The following is a 25,546-nucleotide window of genomic DNA, read 5'->3' as shown; positions in this document are numbered from 1 at the left end:
CGCCCCCCGGGAGGCACTGGAGAAGCCAGGGAGGAAATGCCGGTGCCCTCGGGCGTTCTGAGGGGCGAAGGTGCCGCAGGAAGCGCTGCGTCCCCCGGGACGAGCCCGGGGGCTCCGCCGCGATGCGTGGGTGCTGTCAGGCTGCTCCGGCTGCGGTGCGGTTCTTAACGAGACCCCAGCCGGGAGAGACGCTCCCGCCCCGCCGGGAGACTGAACTGCGGTACGGGCGGCTCAGCCCCGGGGAGGCCGCTGCCCCGGCAAGGCGGGGCAGCACTGCCTGGCACCTCGGGAGAGGAGGATGAGGCGCAGAGCGGCAACACCGGGGAAGCTGCGCGGGCGGGACGAGGCGGCAGCAGCGGGGGGAAGCGGCTCGAACGGAGCGGGAGGAGGGGGAGGTAATGGAGGCAGGGCTGGGCGGGGGGTGAGGGCCCGCCCCGGGGTGGGCTGAGGGGGCACGGCGGGAGCCCTTCCCGCCTCCCCGCAGGGCGGAGGCGGTCGGGGGTACCCTGCGCTCGGCCCGGCGGTGGCTCCGGTGCCCTGGCGGGCTGAGGTTCCCCCTGCCCGGAGCGCGAGTGCGGGATCGCTCCGCCGGAGCCTTGCCCGGGGCGGTGAGTGCCGAGGTGCCGCGGGACCGTGCGGGAGGGATGGCGGCAGCCCGGGGCTTTGGGGGCCGCCTGAGCCCGGGCTCCCCTCTCGGAGGCGTCCTCGGCGTGCCCAAAGTCAGCGCTAAGATTGCTTAAAAAGCAGCAGCCTCAGCGAGGGCACCAGGTAGCGGTACCGCTCAGTGCCCCAAGGGGCTGGAAGAGCCCCAATGCCCATGGAGAGGGCACAGTGGGCAGCGTGTGCGCCCATCTACCGCCGTGGGGCTTGGGATCCTGCGGGGAACCGGGCTCTCAGTGGCTTCGGCTCACCCTGGCTGGTGAAGCGATGCAGCCACGGGGAGATGAAATTATTTAACGCGCTCTCCCCCGTTCGCCCTTTGTGTCTCTGTGCAGAGCCCGGACTGCCGCGCTGATGTTTCGGAGTTGAGGTAATGGCAGAAGTCGGTCTGTGGGGCACGGCCGGAGGTCCGGAGCACGGTCTGCCGTGATCTGCGCCGGGAGCGCCGCGATGGGGAACAGCGGCTCGGCCGTGAAAGTCTGCACGGATCACCAAGGCGGCATCAACTGGCTGAGCCTGAGCCCCGACGGGCAGCGGCTGCTCACGGGCAGCGAGGACGGCACGGCGCGGCTCTGGAGCACCGCCGACAGCCAGTGCCACGGCCACTTCCAAGGTACGGCAGCGGCTTTTCGCCTGGGCTGTGGGTCTGAAGGATGGCGCAGGCCAAACAGCGTGTTCTGGTCTCGTTCAGTCCCTGCCGGGCAGCCAAAATCATGCTGGTTTTGTTTTGGTGTTTATTACAGCAGCGTTAAGCAGGAGCTGTTTCAACGCAAAACAGGTTTCCAGCACTAATGAATGCACGGATCCTTTTATCTCAGAGTGTCCGAAGTTTAACTTATAGCGCTTTCTGGAAGCCCTGTTTTACCCTGTGAAAAAATACTGACTTTTTGTTATTCTCTCTTTTTGTTTTTTTAGTCCTTTTAGTCATCTCATTTCCAGGTGACTGGTTTATTTAGAACCTCTTGACCCAGAAGTGTGGAAAGGAACCTTGCTAAATAGGTTGCTTCTGGTTTCCCTCCTCATCTGACGCACAGAAATGTTAATTGCTGGGCTTTTTCAAATTAAATTAATTTTGCATCTTAAGAAAATTTTATTATCCTTAGACTGGCATGTCAGTAATTGAAAAGAAAAAAACCTGGAGACAGTGGACATGCAAAAGTCTAGATGTGGGCTAAAGATGTTTGTATTCCCACTGATGTTCTTTTCATACAGAAAAAAAGGAAGCTGTTAAATTTGGAATTACTAATGTTTTTTTCTTCCAAAGAAGAAATCACATTGCTGTGATTTCCTTGTTGTTTGTTTGCTTGCTTGCTTCTTTTTCACTATGGAGTATTGTCTTTTTTTCCCACATCCTGCCATGGTTCTAGCTTCTGGAAAACTTGCTGCATTTGCTTTAGGCTTAGAAATCCCTTTAAACTAGAAAGAGAATGTATTGGATAGCATCCATTATTATGGAATCTGCCAGTTTTTGGGGTAAACTCTGAAGAAGGTTGGGCTGGGTGGTTTGTGAACTGCCAGTCAAATCATATAATTGTATGTATTCTATAATTATGCACGCATGCAGTTGTCATGTCAATTTTAATTTTACAAGCTATAATTACTGATAAACCTGTATCTCTAATGCAGTTTCAAGCTCCACCACAGCACAACCAGCAGACTTGTGTGGTGGCTGCTTTTGGCCAGACCAGCACCAGACCTTGTCTGCCACATGGGGTTCTGGCACCCTGTGTGTGGGTCAAGTATTACTGATGGTTAAAATCTGCCTGGCAGACTTTGGTGCAGTAACCAAGATGCTGTTTTGATCTCAGAGCTGGATTACATGATGCTGTGAGAAAAATCCCAGTGATTGAAACCTGATCCATTCAGGCTGCTTTGAAAGTTTCACAAATATGGGAGAATGAGTGTAGTTTTGCTTATAGCCCTGGTGATCTGTTTAATTTTTGGCATCTGATGAAGTTGTTTTAGAGGAAACAAGCCATATGTTTGTAACATGGATTCTGGTTTGCTTTTGAACTACAACAAGGCTTTTAAACTTCAGCAATTGTACTGAAATATGTTTTTTACAGTCAGTGAAACAGTGTTTTATTGGGCAGTCTGCTTTCCCTCAGTTTTTTTTACCATCTCTTTATTTTACAACATTCTGTTTTTCTAATACCTTTGTCCATCTGTCTCTCTTTAATCACAACTGTCCTTCTTTCATTTATTTTTCCTTTTTTTTCTGAAAGAATAGTATTTAAATCACAGTAGGGCCCACCAACTTCCGCCATAACTGTCACTCTTGTAATAGTGACTTAAGTGGAAACAGTTTTGCTCCTAAAGGCTTACAGTCTAAATGTTAAAGCAGAAGAGTGCAAGGTAATATTAGTCCAATGATTAGATAGATAGGTGACAGCAATTTCACACAAGAGATCTTGGATGAAGCTGGAACTTGATTCCTAAGGTGATTTTTACATGTGGTGCCTTTAATATTACAATAGAAAAATGACACATCTTGCTAAGCAGCAGCAAAAACTTGAGGTGGCAATATTGCTTCCTCTTTTTTGGTATTGCTTTGTTTGTCAGTGTGACCAAATTTTTAAAGCAGTGGTTGTGTCTGTTTTTTGTGTCTACTGTAAGTGTAGAATCCCTTTGTACTCTGCATATTGTGTAAACAATTTTGCTCTAATCCTCCCTCCCTTCCTCCCTCCCTTTCTTTTCCTTAAAGGTATACTTATACTTAGAGAATTGTGGGGTTTAGTCATGTGGGGGAAAGTATTGGCTGACTGTTTACCTGGTACATTTTTTTGTTTGCTTTTCATTCTGCCTGGACAATGAAATCAAACTTGTTGGTAAGTCTCAGGTCATTTTTTCAGAGTTTCATGTTTTGATTTACGACTGTGTCCTAACAATCAGTGGGCTGGGTGGAAATGCTGCCTTTTTCTCCCTGCTTTCAAAAGAAGGAAGCAAAAGCATTTTGTAATTCAAAAATACGCTATTTTTTTTACTGGTTTAAAACTTCATTAGTCTATCTCATTACATTTTTGTAAAACTGTTTGATTTACCTGCTTGGTGGAACTGTACTGTTTTACTCTTCAACTTAATCCTGATATCAGTGAAGTGTTCTGCTGTGGCTTGAAATGGTTGTGTTTTACACAAATCTTTAAACGTGAAAAGCACGGCGCTGCATTTAAAACTGGAGTTTTGCTGCATTTGTTTGCATTTTTCTTTAGGTTAAAGTGAAGATCTGGACTGGTCTGTCCTTTCTGCACTCACAGTGACTGATTCCCTTTGTAATTCCTAGGACATGAAAGTTACATCACCTTCTGCCACTTGGAGAACGAGGCTGCCTTCACGTGCAGTGCTGACCACACCATTCGCAAGTGGGACGTGGTGACCGGGCAGTGCTTGGCCATTTACCGAGGCCACACATCCATTGTCAACAGGTGGGCTTCTCCCCTCGTGCTCCTGTCATCTGCTGTCACACACTTTATCATTTCCCTGCAGCTCCCCTTGCTGCACTCATAAAAGGGGCCGTGTAAACCTCCAAGTTCGTGTTCTGTGCTGCAGTGATTAGTTTTTCCAGCAACACTGCTGACACAGATAGGAGAGAAATGAAAGGCACACAGCAGGGGAATGGAATCCAGGGCTAGGAATGAAATTCCAGAAGAAATGATCCAATTGATAACAGATGCTGCTGATAAATAGGTTTAAAAACATCCTGTCGAGCTTTTGTGTCAGCAAGAGGGATAAAGTCAGGGATTTTTCTGTAATTATAATTCCTGTTTGGTCAAATGAAGTTTAATAATAAACTTACTGTGTGTGGCTGATTGGCCTTTCCATTTAAAGTGCCTATTAATATTTGGACTGGATTTAATTAATGGCAAATAGAGCAGTCAAAGATTGGTGTTTTTTTAACATTTCTTTTCTGGTGGGCGTGTGGGCTTTTTAGCTCCTTTCTGAACTCAAAACACATATGATGTGTAGTGAGATTCTGTAAATAGTTAGGAAGGCTGGTTCTGTGTTTTGGCACAGGCCTGATTTTTGCTTGAATCAGCAAATGGGAAATGTGTTCCCCATTCATATGACTTTGTTGCCTGTTTGAAAGGTTCCAGAGGACCAGGCTCAGTTGACAAAGAAGGCAGGTTATGGATGTTTCCTATCTCTGGTTTGGAATTATGAACTGTAGATTTTTTTTCTGGTTTTGTATGTTTGTGTAGCTACAACTCATTATTTTGGAGGCCCAGGAAGCTGAATTCCTGAGGTGTGATCTTTGGTTTGCTCTTCAGTTATGTAATAAGATGTGTGCTCATGCTTTATCTTTTTTGAGATCCTGAGCTAAGTGAAATTAAGTGTATTTTTTTTTCTCTCACTGTCCTTATTTGATGATGGAAAGATGTAACTGTAACTGTAAGTTACAGTTCAGATTCCTGGAATGTTGTTTTGTTGCTTTGTTGTTGTTTTGATTTCAAGCTATTGTCACAGATCTGTTTTTAAATAACTTTTTTATAAAGAAATATTAATGAATAATTAACAAGAATTAGCTAATTAAAAAAAAAACCCAACAAACACAAACCAAACAACAAAACAAACTTCTAGGTATTATATATAACTTGTGAAAGTTCATATTCCTTGCTGGTAGGAATTTTAGCAAAACAAAATGCACAAAGTTACAATGCTGTAGTGTAAAAATATCTGCATCAATGTACTTGAATGAGGGATCTGAATTATAAAGTAGAAGCAGGGAAGTGTTTGATTTTTAAAAATGCCAAAGATGTTATGTTCATGCTACTGTTTTATACTTTGGGGTAATTGGCACTGAAATTGTGACAAAAGATGGTTATGAAAAAAGAACAATACTGTTCACATGCACAACCTTTATTTTTTGCAGAATCCTGGTTGCTAAAGACTATCTCTTCAGTGGCTCCTATGACAGGACAGCCCGCTGCTGGAGCGTGGACAAGGAGAAACAAATCCAGGAATTCCGGGGCCATCGGAACTGTGTCCTGACTCTAGCTCACTATTCCTCCAGGGATGTGCTGGAAGAAGAGGAGGAGGAAGAGGAGGAGGAGGAGAAAGTGAGCAGGGACCTGCTGGTGACAGGGAGCACGGACTGCACTGTGAAGGTCTGGTGGGTGTCCAGCGGGCGCTGCTACCAGACCCTGCTGGGACACACTGGGGCCGTCTTATGCCTTATACTTGATGCACCAAACAGGGAGCTGTTCTCTGGCAGCACAGATTACACCATCAGGACCTGGAATATTGTCACTGGAGAGCAGCTGAAAGTCTTCAAAGAGCACCAAGGATCAGTAATTTGCCTAGAGGTAAGGGCAGAGGCTTCCTTGAGGGCCTTTGGGCACCTGTCTTCGCTCACGTGGGTCTCGGTTGTCTTTTCACTCATGAAGAAGCTCTTCTGAGACAGGTTATAAATGGTGAGCTGAAATACTTATGTAATAACAAAATAATAGTGCTCTCTGGTCTTGAGACACACCCTCTTTCTCTAAAACTCTTAGTGATCTCCTCTTAGCTCCTGGTGGCTGCCCTGGTCTAATTTGTGGCTCAATATCTATTTAAATTCCACTAGGTCATGGAACTCATGGGTAGGTGTGCTGAGGGCACTGTTCATCTGAGTGGGATTGTGTAGTCAGGCTCACCAGACTTTGAAGAAAATAACCTGAGCAAGTAACAGGGTCAGGTAATTTAAAAAGGGGATGGGAAAAACACTCAGTAAACCAGGTAACTTCAAAAAACCCAACCCAAAACTGTGGGCAAAAGGTAATAGGAAAGCATAAAGCTGAAACAAATCCTACATTAAAGACCACACAGAGAAGATGTGAGGAAAAAAAAAAAGTATAAACAGATAGCCAAGACAAGAAAACAGGCAAGAAAAATGGAAAAGAGAAGCAGAGCATGGGAGAGAGAAATCAGGAAATGATGGAGGAGAGAGGGAAAAAAATGCAATGAGATCTGAAAAGCTATACTCTGTTTTTCTATTTGCAGTATTTTTCTGTTGAGTGCTGCCAGCTTTGTTGACATTGCTGGGGAGAGGAGGAGGTCAGGCAGATGAAGCAGGAGGGGAATGATAGTTATCCACAAGCTCATTATCCACCAGAAAATGCTAATAGTGCATTTAAAGAGAGTACATGATGGTCTGTCACTCAGTTTCAGGTCAGCATAAATGTTTATATATGGATGTGTCTGGCTGCAGTTAATGACAGTAGCTTTTTTCCCTGCTCTCCCTGTTTGTGTTTGTTGTCCCTAAGTGTTTTTCCCGTACAGAGGCTACAGGATGTATCTTTAATAGCTGTTTAATAAAAATTACCTTTGTTTCTAAATAAGGTAGTGTCAGCTGACACTACAAGACTATAAACCTGTGAATACTGAAGGAATTCTGTTTTCCTTCACTTTAGAAAAGAAAAGAAAAAAACCCCACACAATATCATATTGCCCTGGAGTAATGTTTGTCTTGCTTGGGTAAATTCTCAGTGTTAAATCTTGTTTTTATGATATTGTGGTAATGTACTCTGAGGATGCTGAAGTAAATCTGTTGCTGTCCTTAGTGTCACGCTATGTTTTGTTGTCTAATTGTAACCCTTCTCCAAGGCACAGACTGGCAACAACAGAGCTTGCCTTAATTTAATTGGGTTCTTGCTAAAATTGTTACACAAAGCTGGCTTGACCCTCTCCCAGAAGCCTGGGAAATTCAATTATGCCCTTTGAATGCTCAGGAATGAGCAATGCCTGTGAGCACAGAGTTAAGCAATGGCTTTAAACAAACAGAACTTCTTGTAGGGGAGAAGAAAAGCAAAACCAATACATCTATTTGGAAAACCTGAACAATTCAGAGTACACAAGACTGCTGCTGCTGCCAAGACTGTGTTGGCAGCAGTCCTGGCCAAATCTTCTGGAGTGACTGGTAGCCCCTCTCTTCTCTCATCACCAGTTAATGTTTGGGGCTGGGAGGGTCCAGCTGAGATACAAACAGCCCCTACAGAGCATTTAGTGTCCAGGCCTCCCAAACTTATCCCAGCTTAAGCAGTCACTGCTGTTGAATAGCTTTAGGCTGTCCATCTTTCCTAATTCCTCCCTCTGCCTTCCTGGGTTCAACACTATCCCTTCTGTTCCACTTGGCTGCCACTCAGCACAGCCCACATGGTATTTTCATTCTTTTAGAAAGTGGTCAATCACCAGAATCTGTACAAAGATGTTTCCACATAAAAGAAACTTCCTGAATAAAGGTGTGGTTTTTATTATTATTTTTGTTTTGTTCTCAGAAAGCTTTTGGGGCCTTTTTTGCCTCAGGCTTCCTAGTGACAGTGTTGGAATCTGTGACAGTGAGCTGGGATTCTATTTTTCAAACCCTGGGTCAGGAAGGACTGGGAGGTAGTTGTGAGTTGCCCACAGTAGCCAGAAGTTTTAATTGCTGACAGTAATTAATTTTCCTCAGTGCAGCAGTGAGCTGCTAATTACATCAGATTTTCATTCTGCTGTCCTGGAGGAGCTGAGTTGGTGCCAGCAATTGAAGGCAGTTACCTGTTCTCTGGGTGGTACAATGCTTGTGTGGGGAGAAAAAAAGGGAAAGAAAAATAAAGACTTCTTTTCATTTTATTTATTAAAATAAAGATCCCTAAGGGAGGATGACCTTTCAAAAAGTTTGAGAAATGCTCAGTGTGATTTCTCATCCTGGACACAGATCAGGAAAAATCTGGATATTGAGACCATATTTTCCCCAACTTTAAAAAGCTGTTACTGATGGGAATGCCCCAGGATGTTCTGAATAGCTGCAAATTAGGTCTGGCCTGTTCCAGTCATCTCCCATTGCTTTACAGTAAACACCAATAGTGTTGCTGTAGCAGTGAATGGAAATTCCTGGAGCTTCTTGAACCATTTTTCTGGGTAGATAGCCATAAAACACACCCATATTTTCCACCCTGCTTCCTGCAGTGGTGGTGTGTGGAAAGCAGAGGGGTGATGCCACAGACAGGTTCAGATTTTGAGCGTTCCCATGTTGCTCTAAGATCCTTCAAAGTGTTGTTGCCAGGTAGTGTAAGTGGAGGAGCCTGGAAACAACTCTCATCTAGCATGGCAGAACCGAAAGTGTTGATGGGCTTTGGGCTTTCCCTTGTGCCCTGTTCTTGATGGCTCTGAGCAGGGGAGTGATGAGGTTGAGCTGTCCTATTCCCCTGGCTGTCCTATTCCCCATCCAGGGGGTCAGGCTGGTGAAGATGACCAGCTGAACCCCCCCTTGTGTGCTCTGCTGCCAAAGGGGTTCTGCAGCTTTTTGTGATCATAGTGCCACTTTTCCCCTCCTTCCACCATTTAAATGGGGCTGAGAGAGGTTTTCCTGGGAGACTTTTTGTCTGCCATGGGAATTGTGTTAGGTGCTTTGGCAGCATTGATTACTTGACTTTCCCAGTCAGGCAAGGTAACTCACAGTGGAGCAGCCAGAACTCTTCACTCTGCTCCTCCTGTGGTGTGTTGATAGCTTGGCAGACAAAGTACAGCAGCTGTTTTGGGAGCTCCCTCTTCGTATAAGAGCCAATAATGAGATTTTATAGGAAGTGATGGGAAAAAGCAAGGGTGGGCTGAGTGTAACCACATAGCTCATGCACATTCTTCCACTTAAAATTTCAGGCCTGGCTAGAGACCAGTATTTGCAATTAATAATCAAATATGCATTTTCATTAATGTGTCTGTCTGCAATAGGCTGAATAACCCTGATTTAAATATTTACTTGTGTGTGTTTTTCAAAATGTCTCTCCTAAGTAGCTTTGCAGACTGTTCACAAGGATTGTTTTGTCCTTTGCTGATTGTTCTGCCTCTGAGTATTTATCAAAATTGTGCTGCCAAAAGCTGGCAGAGAGAAATGATCCAGCTTGGAATTTAGCTTGGATCCTACTGCAAACATTCTTGCAAGAAAACTCCCTTTTGAAGAACATGAACATGAGTGGGCAAGGGCTTGCTTCTGGTTTTTCTGCAAAAGTTCCTTTGTTTGGACCATTCCCTTCAGTTGCCTTTTAAAGCTGACTAGAAGAAAAGAATGCTTTGAACAAAGCCACTGCCTGAACTCTGTTTATGTGCTGAACTGTTGTGATCACGGGGACAGAAATGTTTCCTTGCCACATCAGTTAAATTCAGTGCACATATTTTTTGCAATTTGTGTTTGTATTTGTTGCATCAGAGGATGAAGATGTGAATGGCTGGAATGTGAAGGTGTACAACACCTGTAAGAACAAAACACGGAGCCATCACTTTGCACTGCAGTAAAAAAGTTGAAAAACATTCTCTTAACAGCCAGCCCAGAGAGCTCATTCTAGATAGATTCTCAGGAAAATAAAAAACCCAACAATTTCTTGCCCACAGGGAGTTTGTTAGCTCGTTAAAATGGATGTGGTTTGAATGGGATCCTGAAACTCTTGACTCGGCCCGAGGCTTACATAGTTGTATCTTGACATTGGTCCAGCTTGGTGATTCTTCACTTAGAAGTGGCTGTGAACAGGAGACCCAAATTCCAGATTGTAGGAACACTGACCCCCACAAGAAAAATAAGTTGATAATGGGGTTTGTGGTTGCTCATGTGAACTCATCCTGAAGTTCCTGATGGCCAGTATGACCCTCAGCAAAAGGATGTGTCCAAATCTCTTCAGAGAATCAATTGCCTCTCCTTGGCTCTCCAAAACTTGTTTCTCATAGCAAAGGTTAATTGGGAGGGCAAAGTCCATTCCTATAAGGTTGAAATATCTGCTGAACAGCTCTTTTGCAGATATTTTTTGGCATTTTTACAGGTAGAAGTTGGCTTAAGCTGCTGCATTTATGCAGTTCAGCCAAGCTTGTGAAGCAATAGGGTTGTGATTGTCTTGAAAGACCAACCCTGGACGTGATAATTTGTTCTTTATAAAAATTCTGGTGTGTTTGTCGGCTACAACCAAGGGTTTTTCTTATTAATGAGACCTGTAACTACTAAAGTGTTTACAACTAGTCTTTTGCTACTGCTATTACTCTGCAACTCACAAGCAGTTTGACTGAACTTTTTCAAGGAATAGTTACATCTCCAGTACTTTGGGTTGAGGATTAAGACAAATTTTCTCCATTCACATGTCAGTGTTCCATCTGGTTCAAAGCAAAATTTCTCATGAGAAAAATTAACAATCCAGAATTGCAAATATCAATGCAATGGGTTTTTTCTGCTGTCTGGCTGAGGCTTTAGAACTGGGCATCAATCTGTTGTCAGGTTTTTAATGTTTTTGAAGCTACATGGCTTTGAAATGTCCACTCAGCCCATTGGTATCTGAGCTGCAAATCTGTTCTGTGTCGTCTACTCTGCTGCAGATGTCCTTGCCTGGCCATGGTGTTCTGTCATCAGAAGCTTTGTTGGGCAGTTGGCCAAAGAGAAACAAGTGTTTAAAAGCCAGCCAAGGAAAACGCAGCTTTAGAAATGTCACCTCTTCTCTGGGCAGACACAGACTGGAATATGTAACTGTGTCTGCTAAACATTTTGAAACCACAGAGTGTTGGGCCAGCTTGTGAGGTGCTTTTGCTGGGGGAACAGTAAGTGATGATAATTATTATTTTAAATACAGAGTAAATGCAAATATCTGAAGTGTGGAGGTTAGGCTGGAGTTGTAAGCTAAACCTATCTTTAGTCAAGTGAAAGAGTTATCTCACCTGAGTTATTCTGGCCACAGTTGAGAAGGTTGTCCTTGTTGGGTAAGAGAAATAGTGAGTTTTAAGGCATGATCTATTTCAGATGTGCCTCAGGATGAGATGAATTGTGCCCTAGACCACACTGACTGTAAAGGGGCTATCCTTAGCTGTGGAGATGTGAACCAGTTTAGATGAGATTATGCCTATCATATCACTAAAGACAGATCTGATTTGCAACTTCAACCTGAGCTGAGAGCTCTTGAAGGCTCTCTTCACTAACAGCCATTTCATGCTGGTTTATAAAAACGCCATGGCAATGAGGGGCTGTGTGACAGTCAGAGCCTACCCTGGGTTTTGCTGTTGGCTCTGCTGCAGGCTCAGTCTGTGGCATCTGGTGGATTGTTTAACCTGTTAATACTTCCTTTCCCAGGCCAGACTGAGAACCCTGTGCTACTGTGCTCACCTGCTTAAATTGCTTAAATTAAAGGAAGGAAGGAGAGTGGGTGGGTGCATGGAAGTATTTCATGGGGCAGCACAGAGGCTTTGAATTTAATGGAGATGGTTCATGTACTGACCACCTCACCAGATCTCAGACACTGGGAAGCCAACCCTATCCAGGGCTGCACCAAAACCAGTGCAGGCAGCAGGTCAAGGGAGGTGATTCTTCTCTGTTCTTCTCTTGTGAGACCCCACCTGCAGTGCTGCATCCAGCTCTAGAGTCTTTCAGTACAGGAAAGACATGGATTTGTTGGAGCATGTCCCGAGGAGGCTATGAAGATGATGAAGAGGGATGGAGCATGTCTGCTATGGAGACAAGAGACTCAACAACTCAAGAGAGAGTTGAGTTGTTCAGCCTGGAGAAGACAAGGCTCCAGGGAGACCTTAGAGCCCCTTCCAGTGCCTAAAGGTGCTCCGAGAGAGCTGGGAGGGACTTTGGACAAGGCTGTGGAGTGATGGGACAAGGGGAAATGGCTTTAAACTAAAAGAGGGTAGATTTAAATTAGAAAGAAATTCTTTCCCATGGGGGTGCTGAGGCACTGGCACAGATTCCCTGGAGAAGCTTTGACTGCCCCATCCCTGAAAGTGTTCAAGGCCAGGATGGAAGGGGCTCGGAGCAGCCTGGGATAGTGGAAGGTGTCCCTGCCCATGGCAGGGGTTTTGAACAAGATGAGCTTTAAAGTCCCTTCCAACCTAAACCATTCTATGATTCTAAGGCTCTTAAAGTCCTGATGCTGTTGTCTCGGGGCTTTAGCTGCTCAGAGTGACCCCAAGAAATGTTAGAGAGTCTCTTTTCCCAGCCCGGCACTCGAAGGAGTCAGAGCTCTTCAGTTCTCAGTCTCCAGGTTGTTTATTGTTCCTTATCTATAAAGTATTTTCTCCTGGCCTGCTGAGATCTGTTCAGCAGGACAGTCCAGGGCACTCTGCCTGCCCCCAGGGTGGTGTTATGTCTTTATACTAAAAACTACAAGTACAATGTTTACAATAACTTCCCAATACCTATCACCCATGTCAGACAGTGAGCTGCTACTCTAAACCAATCCAAAAGTGCCAACATCACCCAGAAGATGGAGGCCCAGAAGAAGAAGGAGAAAGGCAGGACATACCCAGATTCCTCCATCTTGCCCCCATTCTAAGAAACCTTAAAATCTACTTTTTCACCCCGTGACAAATTCACTGTCATTCTACTTAAACTTTCATGGCTTCCAGATCTTCATCTAAGGTTGGTAACTTGCTCCACGGGTCATCATCAAAACCACAGGCATTTTGAGCTCTGTGCCAGGGTCTCTGATACCCCTGGCAGGGGTCTTGGCTGCTCAGGACAGCCAGAAGGATGTCCTGGGTTCTGACAGCTGTAAATTGCCTGAGTAAACCTACATAACTTCAAACATTTTTGTATCAAACAAATTAGCAAATGTAGGTAAGCTGCAGCTCTCCTGTTCATTGATACAACCACTTAAATGTAGAAATGAACTGGTATAACCTAATGTACCATTAATGCAGAATGGCATTTACCTGTGGGAGGTTATAATTTAGTGTTTTTCCTTGCTCAGTGGGTGGGTTGATGCTGCTAGCAAGATGTCTAAAAAAGAAATGCAACAACTTGGCCACAAACCACGCAGCAGGATCCCAATTCCAAGCATCCTCTTCCATTTAGCAGGTGCACATGACAATGCTCTTCATGCCTGTTCAGGGAGAGACTGAAATTTAAAAGTCCTTCCTCAGGCTAACTTGTGGTTCATGGTTTTGTTAGTGCTGCTGGCCATTTGTTCTCTCTCCTCATGGAGATGTAGCATTAATGCTGTTGCTAAAAAAGCTTAAAAGTAATAGGAAGTGACATTTCAAAGTACTGCTGCCTTTTTACAGTGGTTTTTGCTTTACAAGCTCCTGGCATTCAGCTGTGAAATCTCTCCCATGGGCCAGGTTCTGCTGGGAGGAAGTGTGCCATGTCCTGCTCCAGCTGAGCTGGTGGCAGCTGTGGCAAGGGAACCTCTTGGTCTGCCTGCACACATTTCTTGTGTGGGTTATCACAGTCCCATCACTGTAGTGCTTCATATCTTAAAAACCTTTTGCTTCACGTTGTAACACAGCTCAGTGCTGTTTTGTACAAAGCTCACCTCTGATGCCTTTTGGGAATGGGGTCATTCCTTTTTGGATTGGGAGTGGAGATGGAAGAGCATGAACAGCATTCCAACCTTACAGATACAGTGTGCAAAGAGTGGGGACCAAATCTAAGGTGGCAGGAAAACCAACCCTTAAAAGTGCTCTGCAAGCAAGACCACAAGTTGATTTGTCATTTGCTGGTTTCCTGGAGATGCTGGAGAAGCACCAGGGGTTTGTGCACTGCTGATCATTCAAACCTTCTGATATGTGTGTCTGGTGGACCAACAAGGTACCATTCATTACTCCTTGGAGAAATTCCAATTCTTGGTGGGGGTCAGGGTTCTCCCTCCTGTCTCTCCATCCCTCTCATACAAAGGTTGCTACAAGTCCATAAAACTTCCTTTGAGCCACAGCTGGGTGTTGGAGTGACTGGCTGTTTTCAGCAGGTGTTGGGCTCTACATAACTATGGCTGTGAAAACCTTCAGTTTGATGTTTTTACACAGACAGAGAATGCCAGATTTTTCTATGCACTATGGATTTTTTCCTTGCTGAGCTTCCAGGCTTTGTGTAGCTTGTTTACTGTGAACTGTTTGGTTTTTAGTCTTGCACAGGTCAGTTATTTTCTCTCTGTCTCTGTTCCCCAGCTGCAATCCTTCCTTTCATCACTCTCTGTCCTGTCTATGGGAACAAACCCCATCCTCCCCACCAGTGAGGTCTCACAAGGTGCAGGATGACTGGTGCAATGAGGGGTAGCACACAGCAGAAGACAATCTGCTTGAAGATGTTTAGAAACCTGTGTTGGGGTAGTTACTTATTTAATCATTCAATAACAGTCTAAAAAGACTTGTGGAAATGCAGATAAAGAACAGTCTCAAGGAAGAGTTAGTGTTTCTGAATACTGACCTTGTGCAGAGTGATCATAGTAAACATAAACCCTGGTTTATAGTGTGTAGGATTTTAATTTTAATTCACCATTTAAAAAATTTTTTGTTACTCAGAATTGTTCTGAATTTTTTTTGTAATTCAAAAGTAGCAGTTGGGTAAGAGTTCTCGTCAAATATGCTTTGCAGAAACAACACTACTGGGGTGCTTTTCAGGCTTTAGTAATATAACTGATTATGGATGTAGGGTTAGCATTGTTAAGCTCCCTGGAATCCTGCCTGCTGGCATAAGCAGATGGGCTAAGCTTTTATGTTCTGAAAGCTGGGGGCTGTTTTTAAGACCCAGAAATCAATGAGAGATGCGACTATGAAGAGCTCAAGGCTGGTTTGCTCACCACTCCTCTGTTTCAAGGTGCAACTTGTTCCTCTGAGTTGGAAAATGTGACTTGGTATGGATCCCTTCAGTGCAGTTCTTTCACAAAGGTGCCTGAGAGGCCTTTGCTGATGTGTTTTTCTCTGCCCTCAGCTGGTGAATCGTCACCTGTACTCGGGGAGCGCGGACAGGACGGTGAAGTGCTGGTTTGTAGACACTGGGGAGCGGATCCAGACCTACAAGGCTCACAAACACAGCGTTAGCACTTTGAAATACCACGCTGGCATCTGTAAGTTGCATTTCCTGTGTTCTCCAGCCCTCTCCAGTCTCCTTTTCCATGTTTGTGTTTGATGGAAGGTTGTTAATGGAGAATAATTTTGAATGCTTGTGAAGTTGTCACTTTTTTTCAACTCCAACATGTTTATGTTCAGTACCAAACTTCTGCACCACTCCATGTCGGAAGCTTAGGTCATCCCTCCATTTTTTACCTCCCTCTTCTCACAAATGAAGAGGCAGTTGTTTTGTTTCTGTCACCAAGGGATGTGGCTTAAATCCTGAGCTGTCTGCTTGTTTGTGTAGCTGTGGTTTAACCTCAACTAGTCTGGTGTCTGTCACCTGCTTCTGCTGCGTGCTGGGGACAGCAAGTGCTGCTGCTGGGCACTGTGCCTCTGCTGCTGGACACTGCTGCAGCCCTGTGCCTCTGCTGCCTTGTAGGCTCTGTGTAACACCCTGTCCTAACCCAGAATCACACCTCAGATGCTCACTGCTCCTTTTTAACTGTTAAGCTTCCTGTAGAGGCTCTGATCATATCCTAGACTCATTTCCCACAAGTTCTTTGCCTGTTATCTGTTATTATTCATGGATTTGTTCCCCAAATCACTTTCCTCTAGTAACCAAGCCTTACTAATGCTCAGGACTCAGCTCTCCTACCTTCAGTCCTCCTGTTTAGGTGGCTTCTGTCCATCAGTGTCTGTTGCTGACACAACAGTATATGCTGACCACCAATCCTCCCTCTTTAAATCCTTCTCTGTGCTGGCTTTCCTTCTGCATGTCTGGGTTTGGGTTGCCAGACAGCACCTCTGTTTTGATCAGTGAACCTCTCTGTGTCATCCTGGTCTTATCCTGCTTCTAGTATTTGACTTGATGTACCTTCACTTGCTTCCCAAAAAAGAACTTCTTCTCTCCTCTCCTACCCTGAAGGAGATGGCCATGGCTGTGTTAAGCTAACCTAGACATTCACAGCTCTTCCCTGATTTTGATTTCTTCACTTCAGCTTGGAAGTGTACACGTCACACTAAATGAGTGGTTGCTATCTGGGCCTTGATCTCTCTTTTGGCAGCTCCTCAGTGTGATGGTGATAAATAGCTGACAGATGCAAGATGGTGCACGTTAGCGGAGTTGTACCTGCACAGTTTAGTAGCAGTTGTCTGGCACCATGCTTGCCTGACTACATTTATAACCCAGTAACTGAACTGATTTCTTATTTTTGTTTGGAAAAGTAGCATGTAACCAGGCCCAGGGGTAGAATTTTAGCCAGGAAACTTTGTTTTGGTCTTCCTTTCAGCATGAGTCCTACATCACTGCTTTTCTGCAGTAAAATATTTATTCATAATTTATGGTTATTTCAGCTCTCCTCACTTCCATGGCAGAATTACCCCATTCTTCCCTACCTGCAGGTTGTAATTTCTGCTGGTTTCAGCTTCCACAGTTGGCTAGAAGACTGAAATGGAAGGGGAGAGGGTCTGAAACTACACTGCACCTTCAAGTTATTATTGCCCCAAGATGCAGGCAGGTAGAGAAGGGAAATGAACAGGCAATTTTATTCCAGGATGATCACTTGTAGACAAGTACTGATGATTGTGTGTGTGTGTTTTCCCCCTTTTAATTATAAAGACAGAAACCAAAGCACTGATTTTGTCAAGACTAGCCAAAGGCCAGTGATCTGTGCTAAGCTGATGTTTGCCTGATCCTGAGCTGAACATGCATGTCTGGGTGGGAGACTGGGATTGTCTCCATCATTAATGACACCTCCAGACCTGCAGTTGTTCCATGTCAGGTACATGTCATTGATTCCCTGACTTCTGGAACTCTGGCTGGGCCCTCCCAGGAGGCTCCCCTGTCAGGTGAGACCCTTCTGGAGTGGCCTTGTGTCAGGAAAGACATGCACTGGATCTTTTTGGTCTCCAGGTTCTCCTTTATTGTTATCTTATCCAGAGTTTGCACGCTGTCCACACCAGGCTCTGCACGCTGGAAAAGCACTGCAAGAATGGCCAACAATCTTTTGTTCCAAGGCCTTTAGAGCTAAACTATCCAATTGAGAACTGACACCTGGATTATTTCCCTTTTAACCCAATAACTGATCCCACAGAGCTGCAATGTGGACTTTTCTGCCCAATTACAAAATGCCACCCAAACTCAAGAAGAAGAAGGAAGAAGCACGAGGAAGAAGCCCAGGATGACACCCTGTGCCCTCCATCTTCCTTCCATCCACAACATACTAAAAATCCTAAAACCTTAATTTCCCACCCAGTGACACACCTGCACTGCTCTCTATAATCTATTTCACACTTTTGTGGATTCCAGTCTATCTTGGAGTCTGGGAAACTTTCTCCATGAATGAGGGTCAGAGTCAGTGCTGCCCTGAGGGTCAGGGCACCCCAGAGCAGACAGAGAAATATTCCCAGTGCCCTGGGTTCCCACAGTTCAGTGTTGATCCTGCTCTTCATGTATCCTGTAGACACTTGACCAAACTGTAAAGAAAAGGAAGTTTTAGCCCAAACAAAAGTTTCATTATCTGATGCCACTTCCATCAGCTCTGCAGCTTTCTCTCTCTTCCCCCTCATTCTACCACCTTGTCCCTGCCGTACACATACATTATTTTTCCACAACACTCTTTTTTTGAATTAAAATGCAGACAATATTGCTGCATTTAGTCAGACCTGCAAAGAACATCCTGATAGTGTGATAGGAGACTTCACAGAGTTATTTAAGATCTTGTTTTAAATCAAATGCAAAAATATTAAAAGTGTGAAACAGGGAGTATCAAATTGTTTCACTTGGAGGGTAGGAAAAAAAGTTCTGGAAAAAAATTGGGAACTTGTTTGAATGCATTATATGCACTTTAATTAATGAAAGAGGAAATTTCCCCCTAAGAATTAATTTATATACTATGATTGCTTGCATTATTGTAGTGCACTTATCACTGATTTCCACAGTAACTAATAGTTTTGTTAGAATTATAATTATAAAGACATGTTAACTGGATACCAGTGTTGAGACTAGTGTAGCTTAAAATACAATCTGTTCACCTGGGACAGATCAGAACTGCCTCTCAAAAATGTGGAAAAAATTATTTAAATTATGTTTGTTATGGTTTATGTCACATTTGCACCAGTACAAGAACATGAAAGAACATCTCAGCCATGAAATGGTAATTTTCTGTTAGAAGATCTTAATTCTGCTGCTTTCTCTCTGATCAGAGCCCAGAGGCTCATTGCCCCAAAGGGTTTGTGGTCTAAATAAGAAAGCAGAGTAGAAGAAAGAGAGGAAAAATACATGTCTGTTTCCAAAATCACTTTATAGTATACAGGGAGTCCAAAAAGATGTGAAAACTAAGCATTAAATCATCAGAATGTGTTTCCAGTTGCTTTCTTCAGCCTGCTTATGTAATTAATAGCATGGGGAATATTACAGCTGGTTCTCAATCTAATTTATTTAATGATATGTTGATTACTTTTCTCTTAAAGTATGTGCACAGATGTTTAAAATTTAATGTGATTTATATTTTTTTTCATGTTGCAAAAGCTCCAGGGGAACGTTTCAGAACTGTTCTCCCAAGGGTCCATGAAAATTAAGTAAAAAATGAAAATTAATTTTATTTTGTTGTTGTTTATTTCACAGGTGGTATATATAAGTATATATTTAAATGCTAAATCTGTGTTAGATCAACAGCTCTTTGAAATTCAGAGGTGGAGAGAGACTTCCTAAATCCAGAGTGACAGTTCAAAAGACATAAGGGATGTCTGTCAAAAGGGAAGTTCTGATGAACTGCCAGTTTACTTCAGTTTACAGCTGAAGTAAACTGGCAGCTGCATAGTGAAAACAGCTCTTAATTGCTTCCTACCCTCTGCATGTCTGTAACAGAATTAAATTTCCATTCACTGGGAAAAACTCAGTACCTGTTCCCTGCTTTACTTTGTTGCTGCTCATTTGCAGAGTGGGACATGATGCTTTTTCAGGACTCTGCTGGAAACTGAATTATAGTGGCCCATATAAAGTGACATTGATTTTCCACATCCAGATGTTTCTTGGAGGTGCACCCAGGAGGTGCCCAGCTCCCTGCTGTTTCATTTGAATTTAAAAAGCTCGTGGCAGTACATAGTTCTCTCATCTGTTATTATAGTCCTGAATTTACAACCGTGATAATTTTTTCACCCCTCTTTAGAGATTCAGTTCCTGACTTCTCCTAAAACAAAAGGAATCTGTTGGCTTCAGGCACACCAGTTTTGTAAAAATCTTCCCATGCTAGTGGCTTTTACAAAGACATGAAATACAGGGAGCAGTGAATATATTGCTTTTTGCAGCTCTGAAATATTTATGTCTAGAAAAACTTGAGGAGTTTGGGTTAACTGAAGGGAAGAGTTTATCAAGAGAGTTTGTAAGCCTTTAAAGCACATTAATGGGCTCATGTTTGGGCATATTGCTAAGTACAAAATCTAAATATTAACACTGCCTTACAGTTCCTGGATGCAGCAGTCTGGGGATCTGATGTGAAGATCCTGAAGTGTTGAGAAATTGTTCTTTAAACATGTAAGGTGCTCTAAGGAAACCTGATGAATAGCCAAAATTCCTGGTCATGCTCAATTTAGTTACCCCAGCCTTGCCCCTCTTACAGCAGCAGAAGTAATGGTAACAGTGGAGTACTGAATGGAAAGCTGTAAATAACTCTGGTAAAACAAATGGAAGGTTGAGTGGAAATCCTTAAAATCAGACTTGAGATAAATTGCCTAGAATTATTATAGGCAGGGAAATAGCTGTGGAAGAGGAGAGCAGAAATAGATACTTGAAATATGTGCAGAGTGAAATGCTGGTGTGTGTAGGAGCTTCAGGTTTAAATCAGTTCAGTGTTTCAAAAAACACAACTCAAAACAAGCATGCTGGGGTCAGCAAAATGATCTGGTTTGTCTGAGGAGAGAATTAAAATGATATGTCATGCCCCCCTGGGAGCTGGTTTTAGGTACATTTTTGAACTTGTATGAACTGTCCTCATGTGGCTGCTCACATCTGGCTGTGCTGTGTGGTTGTGTGTCAGTGTTCACAGGAAGTGGTGATGCCTGTGCAAGAGCTTTCAATTCCAGGAGTGGAGTCCTGCAGAAAATCTTCCGGGGACACAAGTTCATCATCAACTGTATCCAGGTCAGGAAGGGGTTTCTTGGTAGGGTTTCTTCCTTTTGATTTCTCCCTCATTTGTTTTGTGGGAACTGGTGGCTGACTGTTCTGTGTGTCTTGGACTGGATGTTGTTCTAGCATAATACTTGAATATTCTGTATGTAATTTTAGAAAAGCTTGTAAATAATCATAAGGATAAGTGAAACCACGGAACGAGTCCCCAGGGACAGCCCCATGTCTGGGATTGGGGTTTTTTCAGGTCAGGTTGGATAAGCAGCCATGAGAACTGAGACAGATGAACTGATGCTGTGTGGGGCACAGAAAGGACTCCAGTCTCATGAGACCCTTTCCATTACAAGACACTAATGATAAGTGTTTGCAGTGCTCTAAGGGGAAAAGGAGTTCCTGCCTTATGCAGGCAGAATAATTATAGCATTGTCCCCCAAATCACCCGGGGGCATGGCATCCCCAAATGGTCTGAAGCAGCTCAGTAGTGATATCTGACCCACATCCTGCCAGGAAAATGGGAGTTTCTGCCACTGGCTTAAAACTGAAAGTTAATGTTGTTTGCAGAATGTCTAGGCTCAAGTGAGACTGGCATTTAATAGTTACAAGAGGAGGAATTAGTAATCCTTGGTGGCCATGCAAAGATCATGGAATCATAGAGGGGTTTGCATTGGAAGGGACCTCATTCCAGCCCCTCCTGCCATGGGCAGGGACATTTTCCACTAGATCAGGTTGCTCAGTGCCCCTTCCAACCTGGCCTTGAACACTTCCATGGATGGGGCAGCCACTCTAAGATCTGCATCTCCCTGCACTGGGACTGTAAGTGCACAGTGTAAGCTGTGTGCAGGATGAAGATTTTCATTAACAATGGGAGACATTGTTGGTAAGTCTGGCAGGCTGACAGTCCAAAGAAAAAGAGAGAAGATAAAATTCCTTTTGGAGTTGATCCCAAGCACATGAAGTTGTAAATACAGTTTTCTCTTGAATTAGCAAGTGGCTGGAGGATCTTAAACTGCAACCTCCTGGTACTGGGCAGTTGTGCAACTGGTGGGCATCTGGATGTGTTCGGGCAGTACCTGATAGAACCACCCTGGGCAGCCCCAAGTATTGACAAGACCAAAGCTTGGCTTTGTCTTGTTCTGCTTTGTAATTGAATTTCCAACTGTACAGGGGCAAAAAAACCCGGGGAGAGAGAGAACTGAGAAGTGGCAACCCTAAGGTGATCTTAGGTATAATCATGAGGGCTGGATGAGAAGTCTGGTGCTTGTGTGGTACTTCATGTAAGCCAGGGAGATGCTCACTGTCACAGCACAGACAGGCAACCACAGGGCACCTGTGGGATGGACAGACTGATACAGGGACAGGAAGATCACCAAGACTGATGTCTGGCTTCCAGGGCAGGACACGGGCAATTGGAAACATTACCAATAGCAGCAAATGGTTCATCAAGGAAATGAAACCACAGCAGTGAATCCAGGTTAAATTACTGCAGGTTTTGAAGAGCAGTGGAGTTTGAAATAGCAATTGTACCTATAATTTAGTGCAAAGGAAGAAGGGAAGTGAGAAAGAAAGCATTCCTGAACCCCTGCTGCCCACTGATGATGATTTTGGTGTCTCCTTAAGTTCCACACCAAAACCAGCAGTCTGAACACAGTTCCAGCAGAAATTGCCAGCCACAGCCTGCTCTGACATTGGGTTTAGTTCTCCATTGCTTTTCTAGAGGGTCTGGGTTATTAATAACTCTTGCTGTTTATGGCTCTGTGAAGTGGCTGAGAAATGAGTCCTGACTTGGTAATGTCTCATCCCACTGCAGCAGCTTTTGTGATAATTTATACTGGCTCTTGCAAGGAGCTCAGGCCTTAAGTGTTGGGATCAAGCTGTGTTTGCTCTGATTCTTGACAGTTTGATTGTGCTGTGACCCTGTTGTTCCAGATCCACAACGAGCTGCTCTACACAGCTTCCCACGATGGCACACTGCGCATCTGGGACATCCGGGGGATATGCAAGAGAAACAAGCGGCGCTTGAAGAAGGAGAGGTCAGTGCAGGGCAGGAGCTCCCAGAAGGGGAGTCTGTCTCGTCTCTTCAACAATAAAGTTGGCTGTATGATACAGCAGGAGAATGGGGAACACGAGGCTGTTGAACTGATGTGACTGTCCAGAGCAGGCTTTATGTCAGTGACCAAAGCTGAACCTTTTATTTTCTGCACCACTGTGTCCATGTAAACCAGAACTTGGAAAGAGATGGGAAGTGGCTTTGCCTGAACCTCTGTGTGAGTAGCCAGGATTTTCCGTGGCTGCCAGATGGACTCAGGTCACATCCTGTGGCTGTGATGACTCAGCTGAGCAGCTCTGGGGTCAGGAGGGGAGGCAGTGTGGTTCAGGTGAGGTAGCAATGTGAAAGTTCCAATTAGGAACTTTCCTTACCACTGTGGCAGCTCCCTAGGCACAGAAGTGTTTCACCTCTGGCTGCCTGGTGTCTATTGAGGTGTTTTCCGAATCCTGTTGCCAATCCCCCTGGCCCCTGTCCAGCCCAGTGTGGCAGTGAAAGGTGGCCTTGAATTCCATCTTCACAGCTGACCTTTGGGTCAGTCGTTGGCTGACAAGGCCAATGCCAGGAGAGTTTGGCTCTGCAGCAGGACTTTAAAGCAGACTGGACATCTCTGGAAAGCTGGGAGTAGTAGCACAGAAATTAATCTAATTGTTTTTTTTTTAACAAAACATAAGCTACAGAGCAAGCTAAACCTCAGCCCTTTAGTGCTAAGGTCACCTGTTTGCTGACCTTGTGTTGTCTTTCCTCCTCCCAAAGCTGTGTCTTGCTAGATTGCCAGTAGCACTGGATAAGCAGTCAAACTCAAGAGTTTTCCCAGTCTTTTTGCAGGTTCATCCTTTTCTGATAACCACTGAGCCATGAATTAACAAGGGTTCTTATATTTTTCTATTTGCAGATATAACTCTTTGTAGAACCAGTACAAAAATATCTAACCACATGTTTTTATTTTTATGGCTTTATTTATTCTGTACTACAGCAAGATAAAAATGCTGTAATCCTTTTTTAGAATGGATTAATAAACATGTGGCATCTCCAGTCAATTGACTGTCTAGTTTTTATTTTTGCTCATATATGGGGAAGGGTGTGGCCTGATTACAGAAGCACAGAAGAATGGATGGAACAGGGGGAAAAACCCCCACATACACTTTTGGAACATTTCTTTCCTTTCCCTGAATGCTGGGGTTGGAGCTGGGTGTGTGTGAAGCTGTCCTGCCTCCCACCAGGCACCAAAGTGCCAGAGCTCAGTTCCCCTATCAGGGGAAGGGGGACCAGACACAAAAGCACAGACTCAAGGGAAAGCAGAGATGACAAAGAGCTACAAGCCCTGACTCAGCACTGCCCTGATGGCACCAAACCTTAACACTGTGGCAGTGGGTCAGACCCATCAGAGACCCCGCTCTCCTCTCCTGCTAAGCAGCCTTGGTAGTTCTTACCTGCCAGGTTTCCACATCTAGTAGGAAACAGCATTCCAATTTTGTGAAATACCTACCAAGAGACTAATTTGGGAGGCCATCTGCATCGTGCAGACTTAATTCCAATGTAAACCTCTCAGGCTGGTCATTGTGGCTCAGTGGCACATGTCTACAAGCTGGTGCTGGCTTGCCATACAGCTGTTTGTATTTTGCTTCTGAGGACAACACTAAGTAGGAGGCCTTTAGGAGCTGGATGGAGTTCCTCAGAGCTCCTGGGCTGTATTTTGTGTTTAAAACTTCACACGCAGTACGTGAGACACAAGAGCCTATCCGGCCACACAGCAGCTGCACATGCAGTCAGCAGAGATCTCAAAAAGTGGAATTAATGAGTCATTACCACTTCTGCCTGTTGCTAAACATATCACAGTGCCTCCAAATGCATGGTCAAAATTAACTTCCAGCTTTCAGCCACTGCCTCCTGCTCTACTGATCACTTACAACTGCTCTGGCAGAGTTACATCATTGATGAATGGCTGCTCTGACAAGCACTGCATGTTATGATGCTAATTTTAAATTCCCCAAGGACAAACCTTCCCTTCTGAAGTTGTCGATGCCAGTTTGCTGTGCAAGCCACTTCAAAGAGGAGAACTGCTGCATGTGCAGCTCAATGCTGCCTTCAGTGCATGCCCAGGGGCTGGCCAATGCCAGGAGGTTTCAGAAGGGAGGAGTAAATTTGTATTTCCACCTCCTTCTTGTTAAAACTACACCCATGACTTGCATGTTTTAAATTCTAAATTCTTTTCTCTATTCTGTTTTCGCTCTGCATTTTGTCCAGGGTTCTTCAGTGCTGGCCTGTAAAGAAAACAGAATATAATGGGCGCTGGGGCTGGTTTTCCCTCAGAAGCTCATACTGCTGGCTTTGGAAATCCTTCAGCTTTCAGGGTAGAGATACCAAGCCATTCAATTTTTACAGCACTTGCCTTGATAGAGAAGAATGAAATACAAATAATTCTTGAAGAGTGTAATCACTGCCTGGTTTTTGCTGTGTTTGGCTGAGGGGATCAGTACAGAACCCAAGCCTGTGCTGCAGCCCGTTGATTCCCTGCGCTGGAGCTGAGCAGTCATTCCGCAGGCCAAGGCCCTGCTCCCTGCAGAGCACAGCAGTTCACGCCCTCATTTCCCGGCCGCCAAGTGCCGGCTGAGGAGACACTGTCAGCACACGGAGGGTCGATGTTCTGGCTGGAAGCGGAGAGCGCGGCCGCTTCCCTGCTCCCACTGGCTCCAGACGGGGCCTGGGCTCCCTCTACCGAGAGCGCGGAGCCATGGAAAACGAATAAACCACGTCCAAGCAAAGCTGCCAGGCAGAGGAACGTCTGTTCCCGGCGTAGAGGAGTGCTCACACGGCAGGAAAAGCGATGTTACAAAACCACAGAAACCCCCAAATGCTTCTTCAGAACGCCGGAGCTGGACACAACTACTGAAATAGCACTTTACCAAACTCTGTTCAACAGCTGATTGCAGAATATCTGTAATCCCCCAGAAATCCATCAACCT

The 25,546-nt window shown here is 44.6% G+C and overlaps 1 protein-coding gene across 4 annotated transcripts; it reads left to right on the top strand.

The window, feature by feature from the left end:
* The first annotated feature begins 302 nt into the window (after positions 1-302).
* Positions 303-25,546, top strand: WDR86 (WD repeat domain 86). 4 transcript variants are annotated; one of them, XM_018909171.3, is made up of 9 exons: positions 483-608; positions 996-1,273; positions 3,941-4,082; positions 5,528-5,767; positions 5,852-5,960; positions 15,290-15,425; positions 20,448-20,551; positions 22,463-22,566; positions 24,828-25,546. In XM_018909171.3, exons 2-9 carry the CDS (start codon positions 1,111-1,113, stop codon positions 24,988-24,990), a joined length of 1,161 nt encoding a protein of 386 aa, XP_018764716.2. In that variant the 5' UTR covers positions 483-608; positions 996-1,110; the 3' UTR covers positions 24,991-25,546. The 4 variants fall into 4 exon arrangements, with proteins under 4 accessions (XP_050827655.1, XP_018764716.2, XP_030085336.1 ...); XM_050971698.1 differs by lacking the exon at positions 483-608 and adding an exon at positions 303-395 and having other exon boundaries at positions 5,528-5,960; XM_030229476.2 differs by having other exon boundaries at positions 5,528-5,960.

This window comes from Serinus canaria, chromosome 2, assembly GCF_022539315.1.
Source record: "Serinus canaria isolate serCan28SL12 chromosome 2, serCan2020, whole genome shotgun sequence".
NCBI lineage: Eukaryota > Metazoa > Chordata > Aves > Passeriformes > Fringillidae > Serinus > Serinus canaria.
Note: the sequence above shows the minus strand (reverse complement) of the source record. Positions and strands in the feature narration are given on the sequence as shown.